The following is a 22,513-nucleotide window of genomic DNA, read 5'->3' as shown; positions in this document are numbered from 1 at the left end:
AAACATGACACAGAAACACGGCCTAAGCAAAAGCCAGAAATATCTGTTGGACTTTTTATTTGTTCGGTTCCCAGGTCTAGAAAGTGAACCTCTTTAAAGAAATAAGACTTTATTTTTAAATAAGACAACTTTTGTTTGTGAAACGTTTTCTGTCACTATATAATTCACAAACTTAAATTAGTGTTATACTATTTTAAAATGTGCAAATATTTAAAAGACTAAGATACAAAGGGAAAGATTTCTTGTTTCACCTTTAGATCTTCTTGAATATTGAAACACTCCTCTGTGTTTTTTTAAATACAGTAATAATGTGTGTTAATGAGATAACAGTGATTTAAACGAAGCAGATCGGTTGTGCTTTGGTGACCTGCGAGCAAAAGGATTTACTGGAACCCTCAGACAAGTTTTCACAGCTCAGACTCTGGCAAGGTGGCCATGTTTTCTCTGGCACCAAATCAGACCCGCCGGATCAGATCCAAAAGCACCTACACACAACACAAACCAGTGGCAGGTTTGGATGATGAATTGGCGATGAATCTGCAGCCGAACAAAAAAATATCGGCATCAGTCTTAATAATCTCACAGTGGTTTCTCAAATCACACAACTACAGGTGTCCTTTCAAAGTTGGTCTGCATGCTGAGAGGGTCGAACGCGGGGAACCGTCGGGGTGTTAATGACACATTTTATTCCTTGAACAATTTCACAGAGACGACCACAAAAATCTGAGATTTTCCTCAGCAGCAGAATTCAATGAGTCTTGTTGAAGAAATGTGTGTTCAGAATCTCCTGTCTGATGGAAGAAATCATGTCGCGTTCTCGCACGGTTAACATGGTCAAACAAACAGAAGAATAAAACAGGAATTACACGGGAAGTGGGAAGGGAAGTCAACCCACGAGATTTCAACAAGGTTTGTGTGGATGAGTCAAAGCGTTCTGAACATAACTAGACGCTGCCGTCACTGCTGAAAGCCAAAACAAAACACATGTTTCTCTCCACTTCGACATTTACCACTTGCATTCTGAACTAAAGCCATTATAGCATTCTTGTTTTTTTAAGAGATTGGAAAAGTTCTTGGAGTTGTTTGTAATTGGTATAGAGTAAACATAAATCATTTTACATCAAATGGCTGTATTCATTTACAGTATATGATTGATTAGTTCAGACGCTTATAGTTGTATTGATGCTGAACATGGGTTGAAGCTTTTCTCACGCTCTCGATCTCATTTTTTCTGTGGTGTGTAATAAAATGTGCGTTTGAAGTACCCAAAAGCCTAACTGTAGTTTTTGGTTCTGCAAACTTTTTCCCTCAGCGGTCTAGCAGTGGACCTCAATGTTAAAATCAGGCGGCCATTGGCCAATCACATGTAAGAAGACGGGAGTTACTGTTTGCAGAGCCAGTGTGGCGACCAATCAAATCAAAGAAGACAGCTAAGGTTCGAGTCCAAAAGACTGCGATCCGCCAAAGAACAAACAAGAAGAAGAAGCAGAAGGTTCGAGTCCAACCAGTGCGACGCACGACGTTAGAGGCAAAACATTCAATATTTTACCATTTTTTAACAATATAAATGTTTAGCGCCGGTAGTATCTACTGACGCAAACTACAAAACGCAGTTTTAAATGGAAAATAATGTAATTTACGTGATTCATGTAATGTACACATAGCCTACGTCATTATTTCTGTCGTTTTCTGAAAGGCAACCGTTACATTCAATGCAAGAATGAAATTACAATGATTACGTCTTAAGAGAATTAAATGTTAATTTGATAATGTTTTTAACTAAAACGAGACAACCTCGACGTATGCTTTAGACCAGTGGTCACCAACCCTGCTCCTGGAGATCGACCGTCCTGCAGACTGCAGCTCCAACCCTGCTTCAGCACACCTGTCTGTAATTATCAAGCAAACCTGAACACCTTGATTAGATAGTTCAGGTGTGTTTGATTGGGGTTGGAGCTGAAATCTTCAGGACGGTTGATCTCCAGGAGCAGGGTTGGTGACCACTGCTTTAGACAAATGTGACCTCCGGAGGGCGCAGCTCTTGTCAGATCTGTGCTCAAAATTTAAAGGGGCGGTTCACGTAAAATGAATGAAAGTGATAAAATTGTTATCACAATACTTCTTTTGTGTGTGTTTTATACAACTTTCCGCCATCCCATGCCCTCTGCAGTTCCTCCACAACATAACCCACACCCCCTTATCGTATTACACAGTGTTGCAATATTTATGTTAAATTATTTATCCTTGCACATCGTTGTTTTTTAATTGATTTGCACATGAAATATTTAATCAAAAACGTTAAGCTCCTCCCCTCTAAACGACCTCTCTTCTGGTCACGAGGAATGGCGCGAGGGCGGGGCATCAATGACTGACTGATTGCAAACTGGCGTGCAAATTTGACTCCATTTTGTTGGCAATGCCCTACTTTCAACGATCCACCAAGTACTCGATGAACGAAATCAAGTCCAGGGCTGCGTTCAGCCCCGACAAAACGTTGTTTAAACGGAAACGGTGGTGCGGTTGAACACCCTGTTGTGATGACGCAAGAGTTGAACTATGGCAGCTGAGAAGGCCAGTCTTAGTGTTCTTTATGAACACATTTCAGAGCCTGATGAAATCGGTATAAATACGTGTTGAACACTGCAAAATACATCTCTTCTAATATCTTCAATTGTTGCGTATACCGAGCTGCAGCGGACACATTTGTAAACGACTTTACTTGGACCCATTGTGCGATCTGTCTCTTTAACACCGCGTGGGTTATACACATGTTGCTGGCTGCTGATTGGCCTGACATTCTTGACACGCCCACCAAACAAGAGAAAACGCATCTCAAACCCTGTTGCACACCGTTTCCAGGAAACGTGTCGTTCAACCCGGAAACCGTAGCAAAACGGCACCGGTTTGAGCTTGAACGTGCCCCAGGCCTACATTTTTTTCTCATTTCATAAGTTGTTTCACTCGGATGTACGTCACGATATGAAAAAAAGACGATCGCTACCTCCGTTTCATGCTGACTTTCTTTCTTTCTTTCTTTCTTTCTTTCTTTCTTATTAAACATGTTTATATGACTCATGTCACGTCAGAGATAAAAGATGCTTTGTAATGACTTTGTTCTTGTTTGCAGATGATGTCTTAAGGACGGAAGCAGCCTTTGATAAATGACTGACAGGACACGCCCACTGTTCACGACCCAATCAGCTCCTCGTGGATCATCTTTATTCAAACACATCACTTTATTAGGGTTCCATGTGTCATGTTGGATGTGTGAGGCGCAAGTGCAGTTGAAGCATGGTGCGGCCGGCAGGTTTGGAGAGCCACACACCCACAGGCTTGACTCACTGAGGTTACGCTCATCATCTCTCGGGACGGTGGTCAGCCAAAACTGTTTACTCTCCTCGCCCGGCTTCACCCGTGTTTTGGGAAGCGATGGCGGCTCGGTCCCTGCGAGTGATCTTTTTTCTTCAAAGGAGCAGTGTTCTGCAGCACTTGTTAGTATAGAAGTATCAGTTGTGCGCTTTCAGGAAATAATTCAGCAAAATGCAGCGTACACTTCATCTGTCACAAAGAGTCAGTGTGCGCAGCAGATCCTAATAGTGATCCAGAAATATTAATCCAAACCTCAAGCCAGACATCACTGAGGTGTATTATTCCTTCAAATGCTCCTCCTCCCGGCCAAAACTGAGCACCCTGTTTCCAATGAAGGTGTCTGCATGCACTGTGTGTCCGTGTGCGTGTGTTGTATACACTTTGGCAGTCATGGACAGCGCGCGCACACACACACAGACAGACAGACAGAAGCATGCAGTGTGCAGTGATGTAGTGTGCAGTCACGTCTGCTGCTCAGAGGAGTGTGCAGTGAACAGGAGAGAGGAGCAGTGCCCATCACTCTGAGATCTGGACGACACGTGTGACTTCATTCATGGAAGAGCAATCGCATGTTTAACACGTCCAGCATGCGACGAGAACTGATCTACTGACTCGCTGGATTTCTTGTGAGTATATTACACGATACATATTGGACTTGCAGTGCGTGTTCACTAGGGCTGTGCAAAAATATCGATACGTAACTATCGCAATATTTTTTTTTCGATAGTGTGTGGATAGTGATACCTCTACTATCGATAATTAAAAAAAAAAAATCATGTCATATACATACGGCCAAAAGTAAGTGGAAGCGAGCATGGCGAAAAATATAAGAAGGCTTGGAGCTCTCAGAGATGACGTGTGGGTGTGCTTTGGTTTTCAAAATAAGTAATGGAGTAATGAGTTATATAAAATAATGCTGTTTGTAGCTTCACAAGTCATGACACAAGTCACTTGGCTACTGCAGTGCATTAGACAGAAAGTTTATTAAGAAAAGTAACAATGACATTTATTGAGCTTATATAAGGATGTGACACCAGCACATTTACAGCACGGATGAACCAGAGGTTTTATTCTGCCCATGTTCAGTGTTTTAACTGTAATGCACCACAACAGACAAGTGACTTGCGTGCGCCTCCTTATTCCCCTGTGCTACCCACTTGAGGGGCGCGACCCACAGTTTGAGAAGCCAAACCTCTGATCTAAAGGTCCATGCATCGCACACTCTGCAGAGGTAAGGGATGTTTTTACACTTATCCTCACAGAAAACCCCCGCTGGTGCACAGCATGTTGTATTTCTAGCTCTACTTTTTACAGTTTCTATTTCAAGTATTGCAATATATCGCAAATGTGTATCGAAATACACAGCAATATATTGTACCGTGACCCATCTATCGTGATATGTATCGTATCGGGAGGCACTTGCCAATACACAGCCCTAGTTTTCACTACTCACTGGACGGGTTCAATGCAGAGGTCACAGTTCAGGTATGGGTCACCATATCTGACAAATACTGTAGGTCACTTTCACTTTTTCACTCTCATATTCATGGTCAATATTGATATACCCCTCAACTCATCTTTAGAGACGGCTAACTTGATATACGCTGTTAAATGAGTGAAAATCAGGATTGATGTTGATTAAAAATATTATATGTTATACATTCATTATTTCACTCCTTCAGATGTATAAACGATGCTTATAAAGAGATGTATGTATATCCATGTATGTGTATGTAAATATCTATATATATATATATATATGAAGAGTTTGGTTCCAAAATGAGATAACTCCGGTTTTAAATTTGTTTTTTGTTGTTGTCATGTTTTTATTGTGTTTTATTATGTTAGTTAGCTGTATTGTTTGAGTTATTATGGCTTAAATCAAAACAAACCAACTGCAGTTTGATTGATATTAATTAGAATGCACAATAAAAACATGTTTTTTGAAAAATTGGGAGTTAACGCATTTTGGAACCAAACTCTTCATATATATATATATATAATTATAATTTTTAACAGTGTCATTGATACTTATGTGTGAAGGTTAATGGGGTAGGTCGGGTGTTTTGATTGTACAGTATACTGTACTGTTTGGGCTCTCTTTTGTTTTTTTCTTCTTTGCTTTTGTATATCACAAAACTTGAAATAAAAAAGATTGATCTCACAGTTTGATATGTATTCTAATGGAAGGACACTCTTATGATCGTGTCCAGGTACAGGCGTGTCTGCAGTATGTTGAGACACTGGAGCTTTGCTGTGTTTCTGCTGACCGTCCCGATACCGGTGGAACCCAAACCCACCAACAGTGTCAGCAGACAGTAAGTCATGATTTCTGCAGAAACTGCTGCCGCGTTCCGACTGCCACCTGCTGCTAATGCAAGAAACCTTCACTTCACCTCTCTTAAAGGGCCACACGTCACCCCAAGATCAGTATTCTGATCATGTCACACACAAGAAGATATTTTGAAGAACGTTGATAATCAAACAACACTAAACCCCAAATGTCACATTTCTCAAAATATCTTCTTTTGTGTTTTACTGAAGAAAGAGTCACATACAGGTTTACAAACCACATGTGGGGGAATAAATGATCCCGTTTTGGGCTGAGCTGTCTCTTTAAGAGGTGTTGTTTTTCGGGCACGTCTACTAGTAACCACGGTTTGCGAATGCTGTCTTTAAAAATGTCATCTCTTCGTTGCAGGCGACGTTCAGTAAGTCACGCTCAGATGATGCACGACCGCGGTCGATCCCTGCATGAGCGGAAGAGACGTCTGTGGATACATGAACTTCTGGAGCAGGTGCACACAGCACAGATGTGGGATTCACCCCATCGCAACCAGCGAAGCTTTCGGAACATCCCCTGGGCCATCGTTCATCCACCCAAACACCCCAGCAGCACCAAAATCTTCCCGCTGAGCTTTCAGCTGGACACAGTGCGGACGAGCCAAGATTTAACCCAACAGACCAGCAACAGTCTGAGGTACGAGGAGTCTGTGAGGAAGAGGAAGAGGAAGGTTTGTTCAGAAAGATGGAGAGACCCGGACAGAAGAGACTGGGGATGTGCCACGCAAACACAAATGCATCAAGACTAACTGTGACAGCGTGAAGAGACGCTCGTGTTTGAAGGAAGCTGGAAGAGATGCAACAAATATGAGCAGAGTTTGACTCCATTAAAGTGATAATGAAAATTCTGTCACCATTTACTCACCCTGAAGTTGTTCCAAACCTGTATACGTTTCTTTGTTCTGTTGAACACAGAGGAAGATATTTGGAAGAATGTCAGTAATTTTCAGTTCTGGGACATCATTCACTACCATAGTAGAAATAAAAACATTGCCTAGGTTTTGTTCTGTTAAACACAAAATGAGATATTTAGAAGAATTTAGAAAATCAAACCATTCTGGGGCACCTTTGACTACCATTTTTATTTCTCCTACTATGGTGGTCAATGATGTCAATGACATTCTTCCAAATATCTTTCTCTGTGTTCATCAGAACATAGAAATGGACACAATTTAAGGGTCAGTAAATCATGACAGAATTTTCATTTTGGGGTGAACTATCACTTTAAACCTTCATAAGGAACCTGATGAATGATTCGCTGTCCTGGTATTAAAGACTGCTAACACATGAACTGATCTGAGAACATGATGAAGAAACGATGATGTCTGTTTTTATTTGATGTTATGACAAACGTTCAAAGAGCTTCATCATATACAAAACAATCTCCGTATATTACAGTGAGTGTTTCTCTTGGATTCGTTCAGACGTGTAATGATGTCATGGTTAATTTATTGGATTATTTAATCCCTGAATGTATCTCAATGCTGCTGAATTATATGAGATTTTGCACTTTAGATAGTGAAACATATTTTAGATTTTTATGATCACACAGCTTCTTCAGTTCGTTATCAATGCTCTACTATTTTCATGAAATAAATTGAGAAAAAAACACAACAAATGGGACACAGGATCTTTATTTTTTCTTGTTTTAATATTAAACTTATTTGTTTTTCATATTAAACTACAATGTCTTGTTTTCAGGAGGAAAATATCTTGTGTTGTTTTTGGTTATTATTTTGTTATGATGCATTTTGATTAAATAATTTTTCGACATTTGTATTGGAAAGTGTTATAGAAGATGATCCATCAAACATATTGTGTAAAGGCCTCAAATGAAGAATAGACTCATGACATAACCATAAAACTAAATGCATTAAAATCTAATGACTTCAAACTGACAAATATATAGTAAACATTTCAATAAATGATTTTAAAGGTACAAGCTGAGATTGTTGTGTTTGAAAATGAATGTGACTGATTTAAATCATTTAATTGACACAAGAAACAGTTTATATACCGTAAAAACAAATAAAAAGAAAAAAACTGCGTGTAAAAATAGCTGTAAATAAGCATTATAAAGTGTGATTTGTTATTGCAGTTGAATGTGTTCGCGCGCTTGCGGGTTTAAATGATGCTTTCGCTGATAAGATCAAGCGAGTCTTTATGAGGTCATCAGGTCTGAGGTTTGTAGAGACGTGCAGCTCTGCATTCACATCATTCTGCCGTGTGTTTTTCACCGTTTAGCATCGTTTCACATCAGCAAACATAGCAGACATGGGTCAGCGCAGCTCTCGCTGTAAGGAAGTGGAGTCTGAAGAAAGTTTGAGGCGATCTGAACCGCCACAAACTCCCATCGAGAATGTGATCGAGTCAGAAGACAGCGCGAGCGATGAAAGTTCGCTTTCTGAGGTAAAACACGTTTATTCAAGTGTAATGTTTGCATAACACGTGTTTAAAGTCAAAAATAAGAAAGTGTATTGTGTCGTTGATCATCGCGTGTCGTGTAAAATAACTGACAGGTGTAAACACATTCACGCGCTGTGTGCGCGAGCTTCAAATCTCCTCATGAAAAACGAGACAGATTTCTCTTGTTTTTCATGAATATTTGTCATTAAACAACAACGTTAATCTATGAATAGGCTTTATGTCACGCTGGTAAATCCTGTACCACTTTATTTATGTGGTAGAATCGAGTGACCAATGAGGGCTTTTCTGTATAAACACGAACTTACAAGTATATTGCTGCATAAACACTACTAAACTAGTACAGAAGTGTACTTTCATCAACTAAAATGTGTTGAACACTATCATCATAAGTTCACTTGTGGTATTTGTGTACTTGATGAACTTTAGTGAAGTATTCTTGTTTCTTGTAGGTGAAATCCTCCAGCGGGTCTCTGGTTAAAGACGAGCAGAAAGATCCGACTGAAGATGATGAAAAGTGTGAGATCAGAGTAAGTATTGTTTTTTCACATATATATTTAAAATGCTTCTTATGTATACTTGACTTATACGGACAGAAACGGATATTACTAAATCAATAGTTTTGGCTCATGTTTTTTTTCTATGATAGATGTATTAAGTTGGTTCAATTCTTGTTGTTCAAATCTAAACTAATGTGTGCAAGAGTTTTCTCTTGAATTCAATTGAACAAACAGTTTTGTTTGTTTGTGTGCAGGTGTCCGCTGAAAGGTCTCAACACAGCCTGGAAATCCAGCGTCCAGATGAAGATAAAGATCAGGACGAGCAGGACTTCAAGGCCTGGAATGAGAAATAATTTAACTTGTCTCAGTTTGTGGAAGACTTCCGATTGTCAAGCTTCAGTCTGGAGGACGAGAGACACGAGGCTGAAGAACAGATCAGCCAGATTCACCGTCCAGACACAGAAGACGATGGAGAAGAAGAACATCAGGACGAACAAGAAGTCGTCCAAGAGTTGCTGAAACTGATCTCCAAAGAGGAGTGGAAGAAACGTCTCATCGCCAACACAGAAGACGTTCCCAACCACTACAAAATAGGCAAGCAGCTGGGTAAAGGAGGCTACGGATCGGTTTATGAGGCCGAGCGTCGCTCCGACGGCCTTCAAGTGGCACTGAAATACGTGCAAAAGACAAATAACATGAAGTTCCTGCGCGTTCCCGGCCACCGGAAAGCCTTGCCTGCTGAGGTAACTCAAATCACTTGAACACTGTGAAACGCTTGAAGACAGAAGAAATGCTGAATGACGTGTTTGTTGTGTTGTAGGTAGCGATTATGATGATCATGCAGAAGAAGTTCATAATACCTGAGATCCTCCAGCTGCCGGAGTGGTTCGAGGAACCCGATCGCTACATCTTGATCCTCGAGCGGCCCGCATCATGCGACAGGCGCTCACAGCTGCGCAGGAGTGCTGTAAGAGAGGGGTTTTCCACCGCGACATTAAACTGGAAAACCTGCTGGTGAACCCAAAGACCTTAAAGGTCAAACTCATCGACTTCGGCTGCAGCGTCCGACTCAAGAGAGGCTACGTGAAGAAAATCACCGGCACAGAGCCCTATTTACCCCCCGAAGTGTTCATCAGCAACAGATACCGCGGAAAGCCGGCGACGGTGTGGTCTCTCGGGATGCTGCTGTTCCGCCTGTTGCACGGACGCTTTCCGTTCGCTTTCGAACTGCACAACATGTACGACGCCAGCTGGAGTGATCGGGAATTTTCCGACGAGTTGTGTCATCTGATGCGATACAGCCTGCAGTTCAAAGACAAAAAGCGGATTAAAGTGAAGAACATGCACAAGCACGACTGGTTCCAGATGCTGTCGTAAGTACATCTGCACCTTTCATTTATGAGAAATGACGTCCATATGATGATGACGTGTTGACTAGTTGTGTACTTGACTGAAGTATACTTGTGTTTTCCAGGTGAAATCAAATCCAGTGGCTCACGACACAAGTTCTGTATGCACACACGCACGCACACACATCACACACACACATGCACACACATCACACGCACACACATCACATGCACACACACATATGCACACGCACACACACATCACACGCACACATATGCACACACGCAAACATCACGCGCGTGCACGCACACACACACACACCATGCACTCCAGAATTATTATTATTCACATATATATATAAATACAGCATTAAAATGAGACGCCGTTTGTCACATTTCAAACTCCTATTTATCATCACATGAAAGGCTTTTAACTAGCAATTTGGTTCAATCATTTTTAAATATAATTTTTAATTTGATCATTTATCATTTTTATAATATAGATTATTAATAAATAATATATTAATCCAGCCACTAGTTTCTAGTGCCGGTCCCAAGCCCGGATAAATGGAGAGGGTTGTGTCAGGAAGGGCATCTGACGGAAAACTTCTGCCAAATTAAACATGCAAATCACAAAAGCGACTTCCATACCGGATCGGTCGGGCCCGGCTTGACAACGACCGCCACCGATGCAGTTGACGAACAGGGCATCGGCGATTGGGCTACTGTTGGTCGGAGAAGGAGAGGAGGTAGAAGTGTCCGTAGACAGAGAGAGAAGAGGAAAGGACTTTGAATGTTGGCACAATGACAGGTAAAGGTAGAGAGCTGGCTGATATGATGGAGAGAAGGAAGGTTGATATATTGTGTGTCCGGTAGACAGCAAGGGTTCAAGCTGTTTTTTCATGGAGTGGATAGAAAGAGAAATGGGACAGGACTCGAGTGATCCTGAAGGAGTTGGCAAAGAATGTTCTGGAGGTGAAAAGAGTGTCGGACAGAGTGATGAGTTGAAGTTGGACATTGAAGGGGTGAAGGTGAACGTTGCGAGTTAGAAGAGAAAGCGAAATTCTGGAGTGAATTGGATGAAGCGATGCGGAGTAACCACAGAGGTGAGAGAGTGGTAATTGGAGCAGACTTTAATGGGCATGTCGGTGAAGGAAATGGAGGCGATGAGGAGGTGATGGGCAGGTTTGAAAAGTAGTGGTATTTTTAATTGATCATTTTTGTACCTTTAAGAAAAATCAGTAGGTATTCATACAGCAATGACTGTGAAGTGTTTCGTCTCCATTTATTTTAACAAGCAAAAAAAGCTGAGTTATTTTCATCTGCATCAGGTTATTATAATGAGAGTATTATTAAAGCCGGAGTACAGTGAATTTAGAACAGCTAAACGGCTGGATGTCAAATATTTCTCTTGATCTTATGATTCTTTTATTGTGCAACATTTTAAGTTCATTAAAAATATTTTTCCATCATGACATTCTTTAATAACTTTAATAATGAATCTTGTACATAATGTATGTGTTTTAATGAAAGTAGGCAATATTATTTTATTTAAATGGATGAGGAAAATAAGGTTGAATTGAAGGAGCTCAATGTTGTGAGGTTTCTGTTGCTGTGAAATACACAAAAGATTTCTTCTGCTTTAAATGAACTCACTGGTGATTTTAACATTATTTAAACAATATCATCTTATGATAAATTAATTTCACTAACGGTTCTTTTATTTCAATCTAACACGGAGACATCAGAACTCTAAAAACCTAAATATATAAAACGGTCAAAGAGTTATCGGCTAAAATAACATGAGCAAAAATCCAATATTATATGAATCACTAGTCATGAGACCTGAGAGAAACACCACATACGGACAAAAACATTTGTGATGTAATGTAGCCGTAATGTTTATTTGTTGTTGTTTGGAATATATACGAGTTCACAGCGACCAGAAAGATGTTTGACAGAATTCAAATGAAAGAATGACAGAAAGCCATGAAGATTGTATCATTTGTTTTAAACCAGTGAAAAATCAAAAGCCTCAAACTGAAAAGCCGAAACATACAGGACTTGATTTAGAAATGATCAACAACATGACTCTTCTCCATTCCTCTTACATCTCGCAAACGTTCTCTGTATATAAAAGACATGCAAGACTGCAGATGATCTGAAAATGTGGTTTTGACGTCACATTTCCTCGGGTTAAACACGCTGCTCACGTTGATCATGAAAAGTGCACCGGACGTCCTCGAGAGTTTGTCAAATGTTTCTAGAGCACTTCATCGGTGCCTAAAACAAATTACACCGCAGTTAAACTTCTCAAACCTCATCCGTCCTCTGTACAGACAAATGCAAGCGTGTTAAAAATGAGAAGGCACAGCTTATTCCCCCCATCTTTACCCATGGAATACTCAAATGTGACATAAGAAAGCGTACGAGAGATGAAGGCAGAGGTCTAGTAATCGTCTCCTCGGCTGACCACCTCTTTACAGGTGGGTCTCAACAGGATGGTGTGTTCAAACTGAGCCGTGTAGCAGCCTTTGGTGTCACACAGAGGAGGGTACGGGTCGATGATGCCCAGGTCACACAGGTTCTTCAGCGCCATTAAATACTTGGTCTCGCCCAGACGATCCAGCCAGCGGCGGCAGAAGGCCAGCGTGCCGAAGTTCTCGTTCACCACATTCAGCAAATGTTTGGCTCTGGGGAGTCTGGAAAACACATGTGAACACCATGAACAACAATTCTCATGAATACTACTACAACAACATATAATAGTTCTGTTTCAAACCACTAGTGACGTTCACATTTACAGTTTCAAAATGTAAAGAGATAATTGTCAAGACGAAACAGAATTGAGTTGGTATTAGACATGGGCATGGTTAACCGCGGCTACCACTAAACCCTGCTGAAACCGAGCTGGCTGCGATAATGCAAGGTATCGATTATTTTATTGATGCGTAGCTTGTCCGTGAAGCACAGCTCTGGGATCAGTAGGAAATGCTGCTCGATCTAAAAGCAGTGCGAGTTTGAGTCGCTTATAATGTGCATTTGAAAAAGCAACACCCGTCAAACATGATCATTATAAATATACTTTATTATCATAAAAATACCTGAGGAGGATTGAGGATCAGTGATAAAAACATGTTCTTAGGCATTTCCTAGAACTACGTGTGTTACGGTCTTCTTCTGCAGTGCGTATTTGGAGTTTCTGCACGAGAGCGCCCTCTGGCTTTCGGATGCAGCAGCATTTTACCGTACTTCACTCGCAAGTTGTGCATAAATCATGTGATATTTATTTTTCAGTTAATCGGGCAGATGTCTAGTTGGCGTTCACGTTTACATTAGGGTTGGGCTGATGGACAATGCTATCGCCGATGGCTGACAGACATCACAATGTTGAGCCGGCGTCTGCGCTGCGTGTTGTATAAAGAAGACGCGCCTCACTTTATAACTTTTTTTAATAATATCAGAATAACAATCAAGCTTCACTTTATCGCTGTGAAGCTCGTGCTGTACAGATGACACACGCCTGAATTTATAACTGCCCAGCTCACGCTGTATAAAGATGCGCCTCTGCACAGCTCGTCCCTAGACACACCTCACTGTATAACACCGCCCTAGTTTACAGATGCCACGTGTACTTGGGATCATGGGATGTTCCAGTGTGTACAGAAAAACTAATAAGGAATTTCTTCATTGCAGGAAATTACATATAAGATAGGGCTGAAATGATTCCTTGAGTAATTCGAATACAAAAAATCATCGACGCAATTTGTGTTGCCTCGAAGCCTCGTTTAATCCATTTAACTGCAGTACACACGGAGCGCTGCGTTTCCCCACGGACCGTTATTACTGACGCACAGCCCGCTAAACTCTGTTCATGTTACAGGGCTCTCCTTCAGTCACTGCATTTGAGTCTGTTCACACGCTCACACGTGTTTCTCATGCTAATAAATAACTGAGAGGTTATTGAAATGGTGAACTGCTCTTTTACTTAGTTTTAGTCTATTTTGCGAGTGAAACTTGTTTTGCGGCTGCATTGAGTCCATCAAACTAGATGCGGACTAACGTTAGTGGATGCCGAATCCTGTTATTTACACACGTCATCTGTCTGTTCTGCGTGTCTGAGTGAATGAACTGCACAGTTTAACGTGCTACACACGTGATGCTCATGAATTTGTCTGCGTCTGCGCTTTATGAGGACATGAACACATGAACTTCATCTCCAGAGTTGCTCTGAGAGTTTATTTCAGAACATTTTACTGAGTGAAGCTAACACTAAAAAATAAGCGTCTTCCGACGGCCTGCCAAAATAAAAGTCCGGTTAACTCTGTATGTTTATGTGGACAAATATATTACTATTTAATAGTAAAAAATAAACAAACTAATTTAGATAAACTAAATGCATTATGCATAAGCTGAAATTAGTTGTTTAGCTTTGAAATTATTCTTTCTATTTTTATTAATGTTTCTTATTTATACATTTGTATTAGGCCTATATTGCATTTTGAATGTAATATGGCAATGGAATGTACTAAATGGGTTTAGTTTTCACAGATATTAATGTATGCAATTTCAGCAATAAATGTAAATTTTTCTAAAAAGGAAACAAATTAGTTGTTCATTTTAAGAGACCTGTCTTATTTTCTCTTGTATATTTAGAGTTGCTCTTTAACCTCCTAAGACCCGAGCTTTGGTTTGGCTTGCATTTTAGATTTCTTCTAGCTATTTGGGGTTAGGAGGAACCAATAAATATAATAACCAAATATTATATTTGAACATGAAGCACATTTTGAAAAAAAACGATGTCCACACATGTGGACAATCGGTCTGTATCCACAGAAAACAGTCAAGACACCATTGTGTAATAAAGTCTATTTTATTAACAGCCCGAGTACACTGGGGGAAGTGTGGGAATGCTGTGGATACACTGGGGGAAGAGTGTGGGCATGCTGTGGGAATGCTGTGGGTACACGGGGGGGGGAAGTGTGTGCTAGGTGTGGATACACTGGGGGAAGTGTAGGCTGTGTGTGGGTGTACTGTGGGTACACTGGGGGAAGTGTGGGCTAGGTGTGGGTACACTGGGGGAAGTGTATGCTGTGTGTGGGCATGCTGTGGGCACACTGGGGGAAGTGTGGGCTAGGTGTGGGTACACTGGGGGGAAGTGTGGGGATGCTGTGGGTACACTGGGGAAAGTGTGGGCTGGGTGTGGGTACACTTGGGTAAGTGTGGGAATGCTGTGGGTACACTGGGGGGAAGTGTGGGGATGCTGTGGGTACACTGGGGAAAGTGTGGGCTGGGTGTGGGTACACTTGGGTAAGTGTGGGAATGCTGTGGGTACACTGGGGGGAAGTGTGGGGATGCTGTGGGTACACTGGGGAAAGTGTGGGCTGGGTGTGGGTACACTTGGGTAAGTGTGGGAATGCTGTGGGTACACTGGGGGGAAGTGTGGGGATGCTGTGGGTACACTGGGGAAAGTGTGGGCTGGGTGTGGGTACACTTGGGTAAGTGTGGGAATGCTGTGGGTACACTGGGGGGAAGTGTGGGGATGCTGTGGGTACACCGGGGAAAGTGTGGGCTGGGTGTGGGTACACTTGGTAAAGTGTGGGCTTGGCCCCATGGTACTGCTTGCAGTCGTTGTGTAAATTGATGTTTTCAAACAAATTCTTCCCAAACAGTTATTTAAAAACTAAATCATTTGTAATAATGATTTTTTAAATTATTTTAATTATTTCATTATTTTTTTAATACATTTTTACATTTTCAACTTAGCAAAGTCCCATTGTCCACATGTGTGAACATCAAGTTTAGAGGCATAGTACATCTTTACTGTTGCAAAAATGTGTCAAATTTGCATGCCATATTAATCATACAACAATACTATGCATAACTTAACAAGAAGCAACAATGACATTTTATTACATTTTTTACCTTTTGGCCTGACATAGCTGCCTTTATATTTCAGATGTGTTCGCCGCCATCTTGACGTTTTTATGTAAAGTGTTTTTCTCTTCTGACACCACCAGATGGCAGTGTAAAGGTCCATGTTTGTGAATAACAGGTTCCATTTACATAGAATTAAGTATTATCGTGCACACAACCAAAAATGTGATGTCCACACATGTGGACGCCAGGTAGTAGGACGTTAATAAATAAAAAGTACTTATTATCCGAATACCCGATTAATCGATGGAAAATCAGTAGAATACTTGATTACTAAAATAATCGATAGCTGCAGCCCTAATATAAGAGTAACATGTTCAAGCGAAAGCAGGAGTGTGACCACAGGGGGGTGCTGTAGTGTCAGAGATCAATGTGTTTCTCACCTAATTGGCACATGGCCGACCTCAAAGTTTTTCATGTAATGCGAACACTCCATGTCATCATGAACCATGCCTTTCCCAGTGCTCCCGAATGTCTCGATGGCGTAGACCTCACCTTCCTGTTAAAGCAGCAAGGCAACAAAAAAACACAAGATTACAGTTTACATTGAAGCAGAACGCTGATCTGAAGGCCATATATAAGCTCAGCTGTGTGTGTTTCTGACTGATAACTCTCGGTCACACCCAAACCCTTCATTTTCTCAGATATCAGCTGCAGTCACAATCATGTGAAAGTCAAACACGAGCAAGACGTCAGAAAGAGAACGTACCTCCATCTTGGTGGCTTCACCTCCTTTCACGATGGGCACGGTTTTGCCGGCGTGTATTCTGTACTGGCCGATGGAGTGTCCGTTGAGATTTCTAATTGGTTTCACTGGAAACATCAAGCAGCATGTCAGTAAAAACCCAGCAGGTGCCGTTTAAACCTTCAGCGTCACAGGAACTTCATCTCACCTTGATACGTTTTTCCATCAAGTTCCACTTCGTAAGACTCCATCACCTCCTGAATGGATTCTCCAATGTCACACAAACGCACATCGATCCCCGCACACTGATGCACAAACACCCAATAATGCATTTGTCAAAACAAACGGTTTCATCCGCACGTAACTAAACACGCTGATGTCATGAAACCAGTCAACAGCAGCGAGTCTGAGTATTACACCACAACATTCAAATCAACTGAAATGAGATTTTCAGGATGAAAAGTTGATGTAAAATGGATTGAACGCTACCTTGATTCCGGTATTTGTGGCGTCTTTAACAGCTTCCAGCAGTTTATCGTATCTCGGGTTAAAGGTGACGGTAAAAGCGCAGTCGATGATTCGACCTGAAACACCACATGATAACATCAACACACAAGATCAGTCGCACGACTGGGAATCAAAGGCAGTAAAAGTTGGTTTTCAGATGTACCGTTAATGTGTGTGCCGAAGTCGATCTTGCAGACGTCATCGTACTGGAGGACGGTGGTATCTCCAGCGTTAGGAGTGTAGTGAGCGGCACAGTGGTTCAGAGAGCAGCCGGTGGGAAAAGCCAAACCGGCGTTCAGACCGTTTTCCTTGATCAGTTTCCTGGAACAATCCTCCAGTTTCTGACTGTCAGGGACAAATGACAACTCAACGTATGAACTTCATTTCATCTGGATTATACCATTTGCCCTCTAGAGGTTTTTCGGCTTCCTACAGCAGTTGTTGAAGTTCAATCTTAATCATCGTCTCACCAGATCTCGATCATGCTCATGCCCGGTTTGATCCAGCTCATGACGTATTTCCGGACCTGCCGATGAGCCTCGGCCGCCTGTCTGAAGTCATTCCACATCTCCTCATTAGCCTGATCCAAAAACTTCTTCTCTTCATTGCTGGTCCTCCACGCAGCCGTGCGTCTGTGAGGAACACAAAACAAACACCACGGTTCTGAGTCTCAACACAAACATTTTCTACACTATCATTCAGCGTCTAGATCCGTACCCGTCGTGTGTGGGTGGATATTCACACTCCTGGCCTTTGAGATAAACTCCAGAGGGATAGAGCTCACAGATGGGGATGGATGGAGGATCCGTTTGTACTTTGGCTAGAAACAAATGGAGAAATACAACAAAACATTAAAGGGATATTTCACCTAAAAATGAAAATTCTGTCATGATTTACTCAACTTCCAGTTGTTCCAAATCTGTATTAGGGTGTTTTCACACCTGTGTATCGACTGTTTTGTTCCGAAACCGGGGGTTAAATCGCTACAATATTGAAATTTATTTTAGTTCGGTTCGCATTCACAAGGCAATATTTCCAAACGGACCAAACTTTGTTAATAAAAGTCACGTGCGAGTAAACTCTCCTTCGATTGGTCAGAGTGCATCTGTTTATTTTACGGCCGGTAATGCGAGTGATAATGAGCGTCAGCTGCGCGTTGTCTCGCGTCTCTCACGGCGGAGCTCGGGAAGCATAAAAGGAGGAGAAGGACGAGAGAGAACCAGGCCTGGATTTTATGTTATGTTTTATTGTGTTTGTGTGGCCGGCAGTCGACTGTGAGGGAGCTGTCAGCACTTTACTTTCGTTTTGTTGTTTGTTTATTTTATTAAAAGTTTGGTTTAACGTTCGCCGGTTCCCGCCTCCTTCCTTCCTTTGAACATTGTTACAGGGAGCCATTAGCAAAACAATCCCTTTTGCGTCACGCAACTTTACATAATTACCCATCATACATTGTGATACAGTCTGGTTCGTTGGTCCGTTGGGTCGGATGGCTTTCACACGTCTACCGAACCGCTCCAGAGTTCGTTTGCAATCGGGTCGAGACCACCTTGTTCAGGCGGACTCGGAGAGATTGTTTTGGGGCGGATCCTAGCGTGATTGCCGTTCACATATGCCTAAACGAATCCAACCAAGAGAGAAAACGCACCAGGTTCCGAAACAAACCCTTATGTGTGAAAACGGCCTCAATGTCTTTGTTCTGATGAACACAGAGACAGACAGATTTTGCGCCCCATTGACTCCCATAGTAGGAAAAATACAACGAGTCAAAAGTGCCCCAGAAGTGTTTGCTCTCCTACATTCTTCAAAATGTCTTCTTTTGTGTTCAAAATAACAAAAAAATGATCATGTAATTTTTCCTACTATAAGAGTCAAAATCTGTCTGGTTATGAGCATTCTTCCAAATATCTTTCTCTGTGTTCATCAGAACAAAGACATTTATACAGATTTGGAACAACTCGAAGGCGAGTAAATGATGACAGATGGGTGTCGTGAGGAAGCAGGACAACTTCAAACAGCCTCTTTGATGAAAATCCTTACGTCCTTTCTTCTTTTTCTTTTTCTTCTTCTTCTTTCCTGAGGAATCTCCTTCCTCGCCATCTGCTGAATAAATACAGATATAGTACATAATCAACATCTGTTATTTAGCTCAAGAAGCAACACCGGACTGTCACAGATGCACATGTATGAACTGACAAGTTTATGACATATAATGTAAAACTGAAAGACACACACACACACACACACCGTCCTCCGCCTCATCCTCCTTCTCTTGGTCTTCTAATGTTTGTTGCTGCAGTTCTTTTGTCACTTTGGTGATGTCAGATTCTATGTTGTTGTTTTCTAACACAAGAGAATATTTATTGTCACATGGCTGTACAACATGCAACATGGGACCAAAACCACGAACAACAACATCCAGAACAAACATTTCTATAAATGTAAACGTAACGTTGGCACTATTTGGAATGACACTTTTGTCGTTTTTCAACATTACACAATCGAATATGAATCTCAGAACACGCACGTGCAGTTGTAGAACCGTTGAATATGAGAGTTACGACACCACAGAAAGCGTAAGTAACTCCATAGTTCCAAACACTGCACTGGAGCCCATTCATTCAGTATCTCCCAAACGGATTTGCTGTACATTTGGTGAAATAACTGCATGTTTTCACATTTGAACGAGTTGGCAGTTGAAATTAAATGTTAAAATTAAACACAAAGACGGATCTTATATTCATATTACTCCCTGGATAAAATGCTGCTATAAATGTAGTCAACGTAATAATCAGTGTACACAATGTGCTAATATTTAGCAACATTTACGCAAATACAGCTGTTGTTGTCTGTCCCGCTAAAATCCATTTAAACAGGTTGGCAGCACGGATTTGTTTGGAACTATTGAGGGCTCCACGAACCACGCGAGATCGAGTGTCGTAACTCTCAAATTCATCGCTCTGGCGCAGGTGACTGAACCACTGCACTATAAAACAGAGACGACACACATGAAGCACGTGGGCATCATCTCGGACAAGCGTCACGAGCTCTCACTTATCAATCTGAAACACAAAACTAAAGCTCGAGCTCGGGTAATATGAGATGTGAATCAGAAGAGCTCGCGCTGCGGTCGGGAGGCCACGCGATTCTTTTCTCCGTCATTATTTACCCGCGGCTGATGGTTTCGTCTTCTTCTTCTTTTTCTTCTTCTTCTTGCCGCTCTCGTCCGCGGGATCCGCGTCTTCTTTAGGAGGATGAGAGTCTCCATTCGTTAAAATCGTCATTTCTGCAGCTGTCGACTGCGTCTCGTCCGTCTGCTCGTCCGCCATGATGGTGACCGCGCAAGGGAAGCTGGGAAGTCACGCGCGTCAGAGCACGGGCAAATACATGTAGAGCCAACCCACTAAACTCACAGGGCAGAGCCCGCACAGTCCTTTAGAAAACAACTGTTCTTAAATCATAAATATCAGGGTTAAACCAAATACAACATAACTGCTCATGTGATTGTCTTTCTGTCCAGTTTGGGCTAATGCTGCCTTCACGTGCTTTCGGAAATTCGATAATTCCCACTTCAACCCGGAAGAAACGTCTGGATTTAGTAACATTAAAAGTATTTGGTAACAATAATATTACAAATGATTTAGTAGCATTAAAACACTACAAGTATCTGCTAACATTTAAAGAGCATCGTTCTATGAATTATTTCCGGGTTGTAGTGGAAATTATCAAATTTCCGAGAACACGTGAAGACAGCAATTTACTTACATAGTTCTGATTTATCGATTGCATACTTTCTGTCATGTTTCCATCCAGATTTTGCGCTGTTTTGTTATCGAAAACAGCGGTAAAAACCGTTTAAAATATGTCCTAATTTAACTAAGGCCTAGTCCTGGTTTAAACTAAACCGTTTCTGGGAAACCGCCCCCATGCGGACACGTTTAAAAACAGTAATATATCAATTAAATTAATAATTCGCTACTAATCAATAACCAATACTTTTTCAAGGATTCAAGTGTTACTGATAAAGGAGAAATAATTTTACATTCCATTATATAAAGAGAGACATGGCCGTGGATGATACGCGTTCGTTCATTGAAAAAAAAAGGAAAATCAAGAAGGTCGGTGTGGCGCTATTCATTCTAACATTCACTGGTGCTGTGCAACTGACCGCAGATCAGCGCTTATGATAAACGTGTTTGTTGCTGGTCTGATGCATGCGGGAGACTCGAGCGGCTCCTCCACGTAAGTGTGAACGTGGCTTCTTCAGGTGACGCCGTGCCGTACCGTAAGTGACTGTAGAACGGTTCAGAAGGGCTGTTGTTAGACATGATGTGGAGCTCAGTCTGAATTCACTGTAAACCACAGACTTATTGCTTTTATTTCATATATACGTGGCGTGCGTGCATGTGTGTCATAAAACAAATGTTAAGAATGTTAGTCCTCAAGTTCTTCAGAAGCCCGATGGTTGCACTCACATGTGTGTCTAGAGTCAATCAATCAGAATCTATCAGCAGGTCTGTGTGCTTTAATGTAGATTTTCAAACTAGAGAGAAAATTATCTTTGCATTTGGTCTTTATGGAGTGACCTCATTTTTTTCACCTGACAATTGATTGTGTTGTTTGACATGGTAAAAATGAATATTGAATACCCAATTAGCACGGGTACGTCTGGAAAACATCTGCGGTGTAAAAACGTCTTTGATAAAGCAGACGTTCATGTTCTGTTGACTTGCATGTGAATCTTGACATTGATTCAACATCTCTGAATTCTTCACAGGATCTCCCTGCCTGAGCCGACTGCTCCCGGCCTGTCAAACGCCCGCCAACGCCGCCACAGAGCTCGGTAAGAATACCTTTTTATCTGACACAACCCTTTAAACCTGTTGAAGAGGAAATGTTGAATTTGTTCGGCTTTATTTTCTCCTATGTAATAGAAAACAAATAAATCTGTGGTATAGATTTCTTTGAATGTGAAGGGATTTGGATCAACCTGGAGTCGTCTAATCAAATCTGCAATACTAACCCATTTTTGTTCTGTCGCAGGAACTGTGATCCAGCACCAGAACAATCCCATGAGGACTTGACCAGCTCATGCTGTATTCTTGACCCTCCGCTACAGCTTTATGGTTTCTTTTCAGATTTCAGATGGGTTCTTATTTTCAGATTAATTTTGCTGTGTGATCATACATGATTTATGACTGTAAATATTAATAAACACCAAATTTATTGATTTACTGCTTACTAATCACTTGGTGAATGTTTTCTCAAGCAAACCACAGCAAGTGACCGGGTTACAGACCGAGAGAAGACGTGATGTGTTCACGTGAACCTCTCAAAACTCTCCAAATACAAGAAACTGCCACGAAGAGAAAACGCCTTGATGATGAACTGTCATCTAGCGT

At 41.5% G+C, this 22,513-nt stretch overlaps 2 protein-coding genes, 1 long non-coding RNA gene and 1 pseudogene across 8 annotated transcripts; 3 read left to right on the top strand and 1 right to left on the bottom strand.

Annotated features, from left to right (window-relative positions):
* Positions 1–2,598: 2,598 nt before the first annotated feature.
* On the top strand, positions 2,599–8,112 carry pthlhb (parathyroid hormone-like hormone b). 5 transcript variants are annotated; one of them, XM_057327460.1, is made up of 4 exons: positions 2,599–2,967; positions 3,128–3,995; positions 5,583–5,687; positions 6,071–8,112. In XM_057327460.1, the coding sequence occupies exons 3-4, from the start codon at positions 5,602–5,604 to the stop codon at positions 6,459–6,461; spliced, it is 477 nt and encodes a 158-aa protein (XP_057183443.1). In that variant the 5' UTR covers positions 2,599–2,967; positions 3,128–3,995; positions 5,583–5,601; the 3' UTR covers positions 6,462–8,112. The 5 variants fall into 5 exon arrangements, with proteins under 5 accessions (XP_057183443.1, XP_057183445.1, XP_057183442.1 ...); XM_057327462.1 differs by having other exon boundaries at positions 2,599–3,995; positions 5,589–5,687; XM_057327459.1 differs by having other exon boundaries at positions 2,599–3,995.
* On the top strand, positions 7,987–10,148 carry LOC130550079 (serine/threonine-protein kinase pim-1-like; annotated as a pseudogene).
* Positions 10,149–11,979: 1,831 nt separating this feature from the next.
* metap2b (methionyl aminopeptidase 2b) lies at positions 11,980–20,475 on the bottom strand. 2 transcript variants are annotated; one of them, XM_057327472.1, is made up of 11 exons: positions 20,281–20,475; positions 19,359–19,454; positions 19,152–19,214; positions 17,832–17,934; positions 17,585–17,746; positions 17,278–17,459; positions 17,097–17,191; positions 16,816–16,912; positions 16,632–16,735; positions 16,306–16,421; positions 11,980–12,687 (listed from the first exon to the last, which is right to left on the bottom strand). In XM_057327472.1, the coding sequence occupies exons 1-11, from the start codon at positions 20,438–20,440 to the stop codon at positions 12,435–12,437; spliced, it is 1,431 nt and encodes a 476-aa protein (XP_057183455.1). In that variant the 5' UTR covers positions 20,441–20,475; the 3' UTR covers positions 11,980–12,434. The 2 variants fall into 2 exon arrangements, with proteins under 2 accessions (XP_057183455.1, XP_057183456.1); XM_057327473.1 differs by having other exon boundaries at positions 19,152–19,211.
* Positions 20,476–20,834: 359 nt separating this feature from the next.
* On the top strand, positions 20,835–22,444 carry LOC130550104 (uncharacterized). Its single transcript, XR_008962341.1, has 3 exons — positions 20,835–21,396; positions 21,889–21,954; positions 22,155–22,444. It is a non-coding gene; the product is annotated as an uncharacterized LOC130550104 (long non-coding RNA).
* Positions 22,445–22,513: the final 69 nt, after the last annotated feature.

This window comes from Triplophysa rosa, unplaced genomic scaffold, assembly GCF_024868665.1.
Source record: "Triplophysa rosa unplaced genomic scaffold, Trosa_1v2 scaffold232_ERROPOS241259, whole genome shotgun sequence".
Lineage (NCBI taxonomy): Eukaryota > Metazoa > Chordata > Actinopteri > Cypriniformes > Nemacheilidae > Triplophysa > Triplophysa rosa.
Note: the sequence above shows the minus strand (reverse complement) of the source record. Positions and strands in the feature narration are given on the sequence as shown.